The sequence below is a fragment of the Candoia aspera genome, chromosome 7 (genome assembly GCF_035149785.1).
Source record: "Candoia aspera isolate rCanAsp1 chromosome 7, rCanAsp1.hap2, whole genome shotgun sequence".
Classification (NCBI taxonomy): domain Eukaryota; kingdom Metazoa; phylum Chordata; class Lepidosauria; order Squamata; family Boidae; genus Candoia; species Candoia aspera.
In genome coordinates, this window is record NC_086159.1 from 8063143 (window position 1) to 8077533 (window position 14391).

A 14391-nucleotide genomic window follows, 5' to 3' on the forward strand; every position below is an offset into this window, starting at 1 on the left:
GAGGACTACCTGTAACTATATTTCACTAATTTAAACAGAAGCACCCTCAAATTATTTTATCTTTCCCTTCCCAACAGCTCTGTCCTGAGCCCAACCATCTTGGGGGGTGGGGGGCAGCATGACATTTTAAAGGCAATGGGCAGCCCTTGACACTCCTGTTTCCCACTGGACATGCCAGCTGATGCTTTTCTCAGATGGGGTTCTCTTTGGAACAGCAAACACATCTGTTTTCAGCACCCTGAAACACATCTCCTGTTTTCAGCATGTCTGGTCCTTGTAGCGAAAGGCACCCGAGGCTCCTGGCCTTGAGGAAGAGCTTTGGCCCACCCAGGGAGGGATGCCTCGGGCTTCTTTTGACTAACAGCTCCTGATCTCCCTGGTCTTTCCCAGTTGCTGCTGCCAGATTTTGTTTTGCTCAGAGCTCGACCACCTGCAGGCCCCAAATCACCTTCTGCAGCCTTTGAATCTCCTTGGACCAGGGCTGTTGAGAACAGGAAGCCATTTTTGGTGGGGAACAGAGGAAGACCGGCATGCAAACCCTGAAATAGGCACATGAATGAAAGGGGGGGAAAGAGGGAGAAGGCTCTCCCATTGCCACCAAACCCAGCCCTGCCCAAGTGTGTGATGTGGCTGTGCTCATTTCAAGGCTGTTTGTCTCCCCCAAAGCGTGAAATGTATTTTTTGGCCAGGAAAAAGCTGCAGTTCCCTGCCTGCTTGAATGGGTGGCCTGGGACGCCAGCTTTTGGGATCTTCTCCGTGGTGCAGTTGTGGATTCTGGGTCTACTCCTATGCATATGCTTTCCCCATTGTGGAGAAAGGAAAAAGGGTATCAGTGGAAGTTAGAGGGAAAGGGGGTTCTGGAAAGATGTAGTTTACTTACTAATTAAAGAGATTTATATGACCGCCCAACTCCCTCACGGTGACTCCAGGCAGCTTGCAAAAATAAAACCCCAAATACAAAAAACCCATGACACCCCCATCCCCCTGGTGGCAACAGTATGTTCACACAAACCACGCGATGGGCTCTGCGTCAACGTGGCATATCCTGGCACCCAGTGCAGCTGCCAATGACACTCAGGCCATGCAGAGAAAGAAGAGGGCAAACGCAAGGCGCTCCCCTTTTGCCTGCCTTGTAACACCAAAACGTTCCAGGTTTGGGTTTTGCCAAGCTCCAACCCCCCAGAGGCATTAGACAGACGTCCCAATACACAGTGCCTGTGTTTTGGTCTTGAAACAAAACCACCACCTCTGTTGTGTGGCCACACCACCCTGTTGTCCAAAACCTTCCTGAATTGATCTTTCTCTCTCCTGCTTTCCAGGTTTGTGAGCGTCAGTGACCTGTTTGCCCCGACCGATCTGGGTAGAGAAAGCCAGGTTTGTACAAAGCGGAAAGGCTCCTGTCTGGGCAGGTGGGAAGGCAGCAACAGTGGTAGCCAATGCTCTGGGTTTTCATTTTGCCAGATCTTTATTTCCCGCACCTACGACGCCACCACCCACTTCGAGACGACCTGCGATGACATCAAAGACATTTACAAGAGGATGATGGGGTCAGAGTTCGATTTCGAAGAGATGAAACGGAAGAAGAACGACATCTACGGAGAGGAGGAACAGCAGTAACCGTGCCCGGCGTCTGAACCGAGGTCTCAGCTGGCAGGGCCGATGCGTCTGCCCAGAGGACCTTAAACCGAGCGCAATACGAAGCTCACTGTCGTAAGGCCCGTTTTTTTCCTCTCCCCTCCGTAATCATACCTCTGAGATTGAAAGAGTCCCGCACTGATCAGATGCGCCTCCCTCTCTGGATATAATCATGTCTCGATTACTCTGTAGGCAAAGTTGCGGTGTCCAAATTGGCAGGTGCTGACAGCCGTGGCTCTTAACTGTCGCTAACCCAACTCCAGGCTGAGCAGCCCTTGAAAACTGCCTGCTGACCCCAGAGGGACAGAGGTGCCACAGCCAGAGGGTCTCGTAGCCCCCAGGCCACCCTCCTCCAACCCCTCGTGGCCTGACGAACGTGGTGCCTGCTCTCCTCCTGCCCTCTTTTGGCCTTTCCGCACCTGCCCCATTTCACGCAGCCGGTCCCCGTCGAATCTTCTCTTCTGGCCAGCTGCCTTAAGTTTGACCCCTGCGGCAGCTGTAACTACCCAGCAACTTTTTTACCCCACGTTGACCATCCTGCCCCTTAGCTTCTGAAACTGTTTACATCTGTTGGGACACAATGGTGCCACAAGGCTGCTTTTGTGTTTTAAAAGTGCTACTAATAAAAAAGAAAACTGGTGCAAGCACAAAATTCCAAAGCAGGCAGACTCAGTGTGTGTGTGTGTGTGTGCTTGTGTTTTCCTTCTCTGTTTCTGTACCACATCTGGCTTCACATCAGCAGGACCAAACCTCTCTATAGACTATCTACTACAGTAGCTAGTCCTTGCTTAATGATCACAATTGGGACTGGCATTTCAGTTGCTAAGCAAAGTGGTCATTAAGTGAATCTGACCCAATTTTATGGACTTTTTTGTGGCTGTTGTTAAGTGAATCACCACAGGTGTTAAGCAAACTACACGGTTCCCCACTGATTTTGCTTGCCAGAAGCCGGCCAGGAAGGTCGAAAATGGTGATCACGTGACCATGGGACGCTGCAACGGTCATAAATGCGAACCAGTTGCCAGGTGCCCAAATCATGATCATATGACCGCAGGGGCACCGTGACGGTTGTGTGAGGACCAGTCATAAGTCGTTTTTTTTCCAGCATTGTCATAGGTACAAATTGTCACTAAACAAATGGTTGTTAAATGAGGACTACCTGTATTGATTCGAGGGATCCTGGGGTTTGGTTGAGCGGGAAGAAGGCTCTGGATGACTTCTAGGCTGCCAAGTGAAACCAGCTGGAAACAACTTTTGGTGGTTGTCTGAATGCCTCTTAATTTGTAAGCTCTCTTTGCCTGCTGCAGATGGGGGAGCTGTTGCGTGGCTTGCGTTCATTGGCTGTGGCTTGCTTTAAGCCAGGATTTTAGGACAGTTGTAGGACTGGCGGGAGGATTCATCTCAGATTGATGGCCAGCAGAGAGGAAGAGAAGAGAGGCTGGCCCTGGTTGTGAGCGCAGAATATTGATAGGAATTGCAGCTGCCTTGTGCCTCGGTATACCAATTCTAAAGAATATTAGAATGGCCTTTGCTACATAATCATGGCTGGCTTCTCCTTAAAGCCACCACAGGACAAAGTGTGTGGAAGCTGCTGGTTCTGGAATGTTCTTGAAAGGGACCAGATTGATCTGCAGAGGCAGCTCCGCCTTTTGAAGGCTCCAGGGATGGGGGTCCGCTGCACCTACAGACTCTCAGAGGGTGGCCCACCCTTGCTTGGATTTCTCTGCCAGCACCAGGGTGAGCGTGTGCATACAGAGAAGGAAGTAATGCTGAAGTCCTCCTTAAAACCCAGGACTCAAACATTGGTTGGCCTTAGCTATGATCTTTTGAGTGTTATCAGCATTGCAGCTTCCTGGCCTATGCAGAGCATTACTTCCAGTGCTTGGATTTGGTGGGAAAAAGGTGCTTTGGAATGTGCAGGAACTCAAAGGCAGCACCTGTCATTGGCTTGTGAAAAAAGCTACGTCCGTTTGCAAGAGCGTGCAGGAGCTGCAAAAGACATGTCTGCTCATTCAGAGGTGCTTACAAAGAAGCCGAGAGTGGTAACACTGCAGGACGCTGGAGATAAGAACAGCCCTGCTGGGTCGGGCCAATGCCTCTCCTAGTGCAGCATTTTGCTTCTCATAATTGGGGACCAGATGTGTCTGGAGTGCTTGCAAGCAGGAGACCTTCTCCTACTATTGCTCCCCTGCCATGAGGTTTGGAGCATGGTCCTTCCAACATGGAAGGACCATACTCCAAACCTCATGGCAGGGGAGCTGATAGCCCTTGATAGATGGGTCCTCTGTGCATTTCCTTAACCTCCCCCCCAAAAAACTGTTCATTGCCAGGTCTTGTGGGGATGAATTGCACGGCACGTAAAAGCCACCTGGCTGGATCAGGCCAAGGTCCATAGACTTCAGCATGTCCTTTCTCATGGTGGGGGGCAACCAGATGCAGGCAGGCAGATGGAGCCATTCCTCTCTCTCACTGATTGTTCCTTGGCAAATGGGACCTAGAGGTAACATGGAGCCTGGAAGATTGATAGGCCACGATGGATCTATACTCCATGAATTTCTCCAGTCCCCTTCTAAGCCCACCCAAGCTAGTGGCCATCATGAATTCCACAGGTGGATGATGGTGCGTGTGAAGAAGTCCTTGCTTTGGCCTCTAGTAAGCCATAGTAGATAGCCCTTTGTTCTGGTCTTTTGAGAAGAGGAGGAAAAACCAATCCCTGCCTGCATGGGGCTTCCACAGCAAGCCCTTCCAACATCTCACAGTTGAGCCAAGCTGCGTGAGGCTCACCAGCTGTTCTCGACCTGGCCTTCCATCTTGGGAGGGAATCCTGGCAGGTTTTGTTTTAGTTCTGGGGTGGGGAATTGGGTGGAGAAAAGTTGCTGCAAAGCACCTGGGCCTCCCTTTGTTTCTCACTTGAGCGGGTTTTACACTGCTGCTCCATTTTCCTCCACGGGTTAAACGTACATCCCCCCCACTCCCCCTTGCAAGCTAATCTCTGAGACCATGAGCAGCAATTGGTAAGCATTGGCTGGTAGGATGGTCCAAACACAGTTTCCAACGGGAAAGTTGAGCTCGTGAAGCTTCATCAGTGACCCTCTGCGTGCCCCTTCTCATTAGATTCTTTCCATCCTTTTGCTGTCTTTTCCATTCAGAAATGGGGCAGGGTGGAGAGGATCCATCCTGCTGGCCTTAAAAATCAATCCCCATTGAACAACCCAAACATGGGTTCCTTCCAAGCCACACAACAGCTCCCCCATCTGTAGCAGGCAGAGCGCGCTTGCAAATTAAGAGGCATTCAGACAACCTTCCAATCTGGCCCCTTGCTTTGTGGTGCCTGTGGGGCTGGTCCCGTTTTATCTTTGTGGAACTACCCTTTCTCAGGAGCCTTCGTCCTCCTGTCCCCCGATGTGATTATGAGAATTGTTGTCCGATATTCTGGAGTCCGAAGATGGGGAAGGTGGCCAGAATCGTACCAACCCATTTCTTTCCAGCTTGGAAGTACTGTAGCTGGAAAGACCAGAATGTGCTTTGTAATGCAACTGGAACAAGGCTATCCCAATGTGCTACATGATGTTCTATTCCAGTGTTTCTCAACCTCGGCAACTCTTAAGATGTGTGGATTTCAACTCCCAGAATTCCCCAGCCAGCATTTGCTGGCTGGGGAATTCTGGGAGTTGAAGTCCATACATCTTAGAGTTGCCGAGGTTGAGAAACACTGCTCTACTCTAAAGGGAGAGAATGACACTTGTGGGTCTTCATGTTCACTGAATCTTGCCCAATCGATAATTAACGTACTTGATCTTTTCATTTAGCCTAACACACTCCATGGCCAAAACCACAGCTCTCAGAAAACTCTCTGGATGTCAGGTATCTCCTTTATCTAATAATTTTTCCAGTCTTCGACAGCCTACCTTTCTGTTCCAACATCTGGATACTCAGCAACTCAAAGCATATTTAATTCACACATTTGTATGGGACTGGGTGGGGCACCTAATAGAAAACCACATCCTGAAACATCTGGAAATAGGTTCCTACTATGAAGATCTTGGTGAAAGAGGGGCTCCTGTCCTCTTCCCCAAGCGGAGGAGGAGGATGTGGGGGACAATGTCAAAGGAGGCCCTCCTGTGAGATTCTTCTGCAGATCTTGGTGCCTGGAAAGGTGCATTACGATCAAGAGGGTTGGTCCTGATGCGACTGTTGGATTAGGAGCGAGGAGACCCAGGTTCAGATCCCCCCTCAGCCATGAAAGCTCCCAGGGGACTTTGGGCCAAGCCTCCTCGCGGTCCAGCCCACCTCACAGGGAGGTGGTTCTGTGTCAAACGCAGAAAAGGGAGTCTATATGCATGCCCCGCCAAGAGCAACTGCAAGGAAATATGAGCAGATAAACTATCGAATAAATCAGCTAGTCCAGAAAGCTACTGGCAGTGCCCCTTAATTAGGACCTAAAGCCGAGGTTTGTCCCAGCTTAATACCTGCTTGACCCCGAAGATGATCTTCCACGTTTAAGTAAAGTAGGGCTGATCAGTGAGTTGGCCCAGCACTCTGCAAACGCAGACTTCCCACCACATCAAACCTGCCCCTTTTGAGGGTGGAATTTTCAAAGCGCTTCGGACGCTCCCAGCAGGCTCCAAACGGCCTGTGTCGGGCTCAAAAAGGGACATCTGAAATTCAGAACAGCTCCAGCTGAACCTGTCTGCCCACCACTAACTCTTTACTTAAGCATAATTAAAACCACATTAAGCCACAATCAAACCACATTACGGTGGTTGTGGTACGTGAATCCAGCCACTGCATTGCCAGTCTTTCCACTGTTCACTACCCTTGAGATCTTACCAGCGACTGCTAATTGCGACAATGTCTAAAATTTAGACCCCCCCCCCTTCAATATACATCGTAACACCCTCGGTCTGGGTTTGGAATTGGCAGGGATTTCCCCCTCCACCTGAATAATTCAACTCTAACTTTTTAAGCCAACTTTATTTATAAAGATTAGTTACAAAAGAATTTTTTTCCAAAGATGGAAAAGGTATCTTACAGGGCCTAATTTTATTAGTGCAGTAACTTAATGAAACTCTTTATTGCAATACCATCAACAGACTGTTCAATAGAGACCTAATTCCAGAATCCAAACCATGCTATCTACAAAGGGAAACAAATGCTACTTATTCAGATACCTATTCTCCACCCCCCCTTCCTCCCACCCCCCCAGAAAAACCTTTAAAGGTAATGATCATTGCACAGTAATGTTTAATGTTTGTTTTGGTGTGCAAAGCAATCCCAAACTCTAAAATCCCCAAAAGACCAGTAGAATGGTGGTGATGCATCCTGGACGAGCAGAAGTACGTGGGAGTTGTGCAAAAGCACTTTCACGGTGCCCGAGCAACACACTCCCCAGTGGAGTACACCCAACCACATCCCGTGTCTGAAAAGTGGGATTACGTGAACTGATTCCTAACCCTTCAAGTAAACAGCCTTCTTTAATTTTCCTATGATATACTGAGCTGCACTATCAGATCACCCCAGTGGTCGTCTTTTCCTACCAAAGGTAACTGAGAACATAACGCGTTTTCCATCTGAGGTTCCACACTGTGGTTAAATAAAGAGACACGGCCCTCTGCAGCTCTTAAATAAAACTGGCAGGGGTGGAGTGGGGACCGTCCCCTTGTCTGTGGACATTGCAGCGTCACCGTGTCGTGGCTGCCAATGGAGTGAGCGGGGTGAGAGTCCAGCGTCTCCAGGGACGTCCAGAACAAACAGAGGTTTGCTTGGCGTGGTGGTCCCCGGCTGGTTGGAGAATTCGGAAGGTGTTTGCCCTGGTTACCTGAAACGAAAGGGACATCCGCCACTATTAAGGTATTTTTGAAGCTGGGGGGGGGGGGTGGAATGGAAATGCTAGCATGCAGAAACCCGGGAAAGATGATTTTCAGAATGGCTTCCTCCAGGAAGTGTTTCCTTCGGAGTTTCTGCCTTGCAGCAAATCTCCTGCCTACGAAAAGCGTTTGAAGCGAAGCGCTTCTGTCTCACGCAATCTCCCAAAACCGCCCTTGATGCTTTTAACTTCCCTCAGTCTCCATCCCACCTCTTTCCTTACCAAAAGCCACGTCCAAATGGCACCACCATCTCTTGGGCGGTTGCAAGGAAACCGCCGACGTCCAGGCCCAGAATGCCTCGGTTCTCCAGGGCCTCTCGGCTGGCACTGGCGTTTTCTGCCAGGAGGAGACGCAAAGCAGAGGTTATTCTCCCGGACCAACAAAAAGTCATCCTTTTGCACCTGCTGTGCCTGCACCCATTTCCCAGAATGGAAAATCCATCTGAGACAGGTAACAGCCAAGAAACTTGGGCTCAAGGCAAGGACTGCATCTGACACCAAACAGAACCAAATATTAATTCCACCAGGATTTAGCCGAATCCCACACTTTCCCCCCGTGATTTGAACTTCCAGGGACTGCAGGAAGTGTCACAGAAACAACACAGGGGAGAGAGAAGTTAGAAGGTATTTAATTTTTGCACTATTTGTGGGGTTGGGGGGGGTTAAGCCTTGCAGATATATCCTGTAGCTCTTTTAGTCTTTTGCTGGGTTTTTTTTTTTTTAGCTCCAAAATCGCACCACTGAAAATCTTCCTTTTGCCATTCCAGGGCCTTGAAAACTGTCTGTGGAGGGGGGGAGGGAGGGAGGGGGAGCTCCTCCCCTGCATTTCACAAAGTGCAATTTCCTGATAGACAAACAAGTCTGGGCCACATCACAGGAAAATTAGGCAGCACACGCACCCAGAAGGGAAACGTGTGCCCCATCACAACTGCTGCCCCAAATTGCTCACGTATTTCGGGATGGGCAGCGGGGGTGGGGGCAGACCAAACCGAAACAACATGATCAAAATGCAGCTGGGGCGAAGAGATCCAGCTTCCTACCTGTGAGAAACACGGCAAACCTCTTGGTGATGTGCTGAATCTGCAAGTTCAACAGACAGCTGAAACGCTCAAACCTCGGGCAAGATCTGGAGTCACACTTGTGATAGTGGAGGACTTCGGTGATGTTTGCCCCCTGGCAGGATCTCAGGACAGACTCCTTGGTGTGCGCGGCAGGATCCCCCCTGCAGGAAGAGAGAGGGTCAAGTGGCGATCCCTCGTGCTGGTGGGGATTTGGGGAGGGGGCTCCCAGTCCATCTGCAGGGCACAGAGAGTTTGTTCCCACTCATGTTCTCCTTCAAAAAATATAGCCATATCCGTTGAAATATCCCACTTTCTAGCCATAGTAATCCCAAAGCACAGGCGTTACCTGTGCAAACCCACTGGCCAGCTTCACACAACTTGCTGTTAACCCAGGTTAACTGAACACTATTGACCTGTTCACATATTAGGCCACGCCCAATCAAACCACATTCTGGATGGACGTTGTTCTCCCTCGATGCACTTCTTCATTTAGTGAGGAATACCATGTATCAGTGTTTCTCAACCACAGCAACTTCCAGATGTGTGGACTTAACTCCCAGAATTCCCTAGTCAGCTATGCTGGCTGGGGAATTCTGGGAGTTGAAGTCCACACATCTGGAAGTTGCTGAGGTTGAGAAACACTGCCATACATACTCACAGATAAGCCAAGAATTTTAGGTGCCAAAATACACCTCAAAAATTGTGTTCAACTTACCCACGATGGACCTATTCAAGAGGATATATGGTAATACTTTTTAAAAATACCCATATATCCTGTGAGTTATTTATAAAAATAATAAAGGCGGGATAGAAAATAAATTCACGTATAAGCCCATCCACAGATAAACAGATCCTCAAATTTTTGATCAAAATACCATGAAAAATGCGCCACCCGTGGATAAGCCAATTGGTGGTGCATTTTTTGGGGTAGTTTGGTTAAAAATTCTAGGGTCAGTTTATTTGCAGATGGGCTTATCAGCGAGTATATATGGTATGTAGATTTGGTACAACTGCATGTGTGAACCAATGGGGAAGCAGGATTGGGATTGACCTGAGCTGAATTTGGGAAGGTTCACACCAAAATTTGAACCAGTCTATCCTGGGTTCTTTTCCTTTTGGTAAACACAGTATTTATTGGAAGGAAAACCGACCTGAATTTAAAGCAATCCTCACCAAAAAAGAAAAACAGGGAAAAAGGTTATAACTGCAGCAAAAATCCTTTGCAGAATTGCAGTTCCCCACCAAAGCAATCTGGAGTTGCAAAGGTCCAGCCTAAACCTAGATCTGCAGGTGATTGAATTGAACTGTCTATATGTTTGCCTAAGAGTAGTTGTACACAAGATGTGCACCAGAGAAATTAAATAAATGAATAAATAAACTACCTGCCAGGAGCCACATTCCAGAGAAAGGGCAGAGCCAGAACCAATATGTAAATTTATACTACTTCAATAAGAACTGAAACTAATTAAAATTAACTGCCTGTAGAATAACAAACCTCATGTACAAAGTTAATTCATTCCCTATCTGCTTATACTAAACAGTCTTTCTCAGAAACACACAAGGATGCACATATTATACACGCTTGTGTTTCTTGGCTATCGGTATCTAAAGCTGGGTAAAGATTAAGATTAGTTTTGCTCCTAATTCTAGAATACGGGGCCTCAACCCTTAGGAAAGACTGATATGTAGCATTGCAGGCAAGGACTGGGTCAAAAAAGTCAAGATGGCACCCAAAACAGTGCAACTGAACCCCTGTCCCTTCTTACATGCATCACAAGCTTCAAAGCCGTGGCCACCATCTTGACTTTTTTGACACCCCCTCCCCCCAAAGACATAGCTGTTTACGGGTTCAGTTCAGAGGAAGGAGAATTCCTCTCTATTCTTGCTGTTAACTCCTGTAAAATAAGATAATAGCAGCATCTGAACTGCCTGAAACAACCTTTTTCAGCTTGGTAGCCTCAGTCTCTAGCACCAGAGCTCCCAGTGTGCTTTGCTCCCAGGGAACTCTGGGAGTTGTATGCCCAACACGGTTGGAAGGAATCCAGTTGGGAACATCTCCTTTGAAGGCTGGAAACATGGACCCAGAAAACAGATTGTGTGCAAGTAAGTAGCTTCAGCAACTCTCTTTGCTTTCCGGAAGAGGATAAAGAGAGATGGGATGTATTTCTCAGTAGGACTGAGGACTGGAAGGCCCAGCTAAAAACCCTGGACCCAGCAGCAGGGGCTTGGGGAGGTAGAAATCTCACCTGGCATCCTCCCTGAGGTTCTTGGTTTCTCTGTAGTGAAGAAGCCACTTCCATCTCCCGTAACTGTTGAGCTTCTCCAGGGTTTTGATCACATCTTTCAACTCCCCTACAGGAAGAGCATTGCCCCATGCATTAGTCCAGTGTTTCTCAAGCTTGGCAACTTTAAGACCTGTGGACTTCAACTCCCAGAATTCCCCAGCCAGCATTTTAAGACCTGTAGACGTCAACTCCCAGAATCCCCCAGAAAGGACTTCAAGACCTGTAGACTTCAATGCCCATAATTCCCCAGCCAGCACTTCAAGACCTGTAGACTTCTACACCCAGAATTCCCCAGCCAGCATGTGCTGGCTGGGGAATTCTGGGTGTTGAAGTCCACACATCTTAAAATTGCCAAGCCTGAAAAACACTGACCTAAGACTAGTGGGTTATTTCCCCAGGGGACTGGCTGGGAGGAGTGCCTCCTCCTACGACCCATGAGGCTGTGAGAAAAAGACACTCTCCTTCCCGGCTGGGCTGGAGAATTTGCAAACTGGCCCTCTGGACATCCGAAGCATTCGGACTCACCCACTGTCATCGCCTCGAGCACTTTGTCGTCAGATACAACAAAGCCTCCGCTGTGAAACAGCTCCTGGTAGGTATGATCCAGGGTATCTTCGGGGCTGTCCACGCCGGCAAAAGTCACATTGGGGAAGTGTTTGAGACGCAGCAAGGAAGGGACCTGTGGAAGGCACCAAATATTCTTAGGAGGAGCACACATCACGGCTGCCCGCAGTTGGCAGCCTATGGTTTTCAGGTTGCGTGAAAGAAACACTTGATGAGTTGTACCAGGTGGGCAGAAAGAAAGCCCAACACGAAATGAGAACTCTCATTCACAATGAGTACAATTTGGAAGGTGTATTTCATATAAAAGAAAGATTGTGTTTCAGTGGAACAAGCGCACAGCCAGGTAGGACTCAATTCTGCAACTTGCTAAAATGGTTCGAAGTGGTAGAATTACAATTAGGTATTATTCTGCAGTTTGTCCTAGCTTTACTCTTTCAGAGGGTGCCAAAAACCCCTTCTGCACAGATGCACACGCATGCATGCCACTGGAAAGCTGTTTTTTTTTTTCCTCCCAGAAATCGCATGGCTTTTGAGCAAGTGTATCTTTGCAGCTACAGGGGCTGGCTGGAAATTTGAGTGGCTTAAAATGAAAAGGTAGGTCAAAGTCTGCCAAGGAAGAAAAGACAATTCTGCTTTTTATACACGCTTTAGCATGCAAACAGTCCATAGGCATCTGGGAAAAGACAGGATGATGTCATGCCCGTCACAACATCACTTGCGCAATGGCGTCGTGACAGTGCAACGTGGGTGACCTTGCAACCTATGTGAGGCTGCAGTGGGCATGACCTGCAGATACCCAGGATATCATCTTCCTTTAAACTGAGAATGGAATTAGAAATGCAGAACTAATCCCTTAATACGCTCTCTTAATCCGTTCTGTTTGTTCATTTCATGGCGTAGCAAACCAGCTCACTAAGGGTGCATGTGGCAACCGCAGGGGATTCAAACCCCACGTTCTTCCTCTGGGGCCACCCGAGATGCTCTCGGTGAGTGCACACGATGACCCCAGGGGATTCTGTCCCTCCTCTGGGGCCACTGAGATGCGCTCGGGGGCTGTCCTGATTCCTGCTGTGACACCATGCTACTTACACTGGGGCCAACAGGACAGCTGGAATCAAGGATGCTTTATATATTTATTTATTTCATTTATTTATTTAACACATTTATATGGCCACCCAACTCACACATAGTGTGGGAGACTTCTAAGTTTAAAAACCAATAAAACGCCTGGTGGAAGAAATGAATATAAATCTATCCCAGCTGCCATTCCTAAGAGGGAGAAACTGCACCTTTCCACAACCACCTGGTTCTCCTGGCCACCCTACTGTTTCCTCTTCTACTCCATGACAAGGTTCACCCCTTGCGCTAAGCCATGGTTAGCTCTAACCATGACTTTTGAACCTAGTGGCAATTGGACAGGGTCACCCCCAGCCCTCAGCCTTAACCATGGTTTCTCAATCACACCATCTTTAGTCAGATAGCCTACTGAGTTGAAACTAAATCAGTGTTTTTCAACCAGCCAGCATGGGAATTCTGGGAGTTGAAGTCCACCCTTCTTAAAGTTGCCAAGGTTGAAAAACGCTGAACTAAATGAATTAATCTCATTCTGGGTAAGCTTGGTATGTGAAGCCTGTCCAAGCAAGCCACTAGAAGCAAAGAAAGGATTGGTGTGGTGTGCAGAAAGGACTTATTCAGCCTCGCAATGTTGCAAAATCTGTCTCTGCTTGGGGGCAGCCGGCTAGTGTTGCCACAGATTGACGGCACACTGTAGGAAAAGATTCTCCCACACACCTCTTGAGGCTGCATTTCCACCTTCCCTAAATTTGCTGGCAGCCTGTCCAGAGTTTCATCACCTCCCTTTAGAGTGAAGCTGGATTCACACAACCTACACTCAGCTAAGTCAATTAAAGATTCAGAAAAGCCTGGGCCTGTATAATAACCTTAGCACAGCTAAACCAACATCCACACTAACTGCCTATATTGGAAGGGGGTTGTGGGACCACATAATACACGGCAGAAGAGCCTTCTCCAGTCAACTCCCATGATCCCCAGCCAGCTGGCTGAGCAACATTGGAGCTGAAGTCCAACACATCTGCAGGTTCATCTACCCCGTTCCCCAAGATGACTTAAACAAGACAGAAATCCTTCTCCATCAATGATAAATGTCTGAGAATTACTTCCTGGGAGACCCAAAAGGGACTTTTGAACATACTTCATGAATGTGCGGAAAAATGTCCTCATTTCTAACGATGACCACCAGGTTGTCCATTTCCATGTCGCCTCCTTTACAGAACTGCAGTAGATCCACTTCAGGATGACCTCCTTTTTTCAGCAAATTCTGGAAGGAGACATGGTTTGACAATCCACCAACAAAACACAAGCTACAGCCGCAGTGAGGTCAACGCACACGCTGACACCTTGCTTTAGCAGACTCAGACTCAGCTTTGCATGGAACGAACCTATTTTTTGGTGCCAGTTCAATACCATCTGCATCAAGATGATATAATCTGATGCAAATGCCAGTTGCATTTGCAGCACAAATTGTTAGGGGGGGGGGTGTTTGCGCATCCTCCTCAAACAGGAGGGCCTGCCAGTCCATGATCAGGCTGATCTCAAAGAGGCAATATTCCTTATTTCATTTTCCTGGGAGCTTGTCTTTGTCATTCCAGTCTTGCTCAATTGGGTGATGCCTGAAGGTATCAACAAATAAGCAACCAGGTTGCAACTTGCAGGATTTGGCTTTGTGTTGGGTTGTGGTTATTGTGGTGCCCAAACCAGAGCAGTCTTGGCAAGCTGGCTAAACTAGGGATTGTATTAATTTGCACATTGGTAGACTAATTAACTTCCACATTGGGTAAACTAGACCTTGCACTAATTTTCACATTGGGTAGATGAGGCTTTGCACTAATTTTCACATTGGGTAAGTGATGCATTGCACTAATACGCTCAGCTACTTAACCTCTTACTGAAATATTTTAAC

General features: G+C 48.0%; 2 protein-coding genes across 3 annotated transcripts in view; one reads left to right on the forward strand and one right to left on the reverse strand.

Moving 5' to 3' along the window:
- Nucleotides 1–2290, forward strand: part of GDI2 (GDP dissociation inhibitor 2) — a 229920-nt gene extending 227630 nt beyond the window's left edge. For both annotated transcript variants that reach the window (XM_063308931.1, XM_063308930.1), the window contains exons 10-11: nt 1320–1374; nt 1462–2290. In XM_063308931.1, coding sequence (XP_063165001.1) covers nt 1320–1374; nt 1462–1617 — 211 coding nt within the window. In that variant the 3' untranslated portion in view covers nt 1618–2290. The remainder of the gene's footprint in view (nt 1–1319; nt 1375–1461) is intronic.
- Nucleotides 2291–7684: 5394 nt separating this feature from the next.
- The window catches only part of TASOR2 (transcription activation suppressor family member 2), a 28274-nt gene continuing 21567 nt past the window's right edge, over nt 7685–14391 (reverse strand). Inside the window, exons 13-17 of the mRNA XM_063308927.1 lie at nt 13624–13749; nt 11373–11526; nt 10809–10914; nt 8542–8723; nt 7685–7838 (exon numbers count right to left, since the gene is read on the reverse strand). Of these exons, the coding sequence (XP_063164997.1) occupies nt 7720–7838; nt 8542–8723; nt 10809–10914; nt 11373–11526; nt 13624–13749 (687 nt within the window). The 3' untranslated portion in view covers nt 7685–7719. The remainder of the gene's footprint in view (nt 7839–8541; nt 8724–10808; nt 10915–11372; nt 11527–13623; nt 13750–14391) is intronic.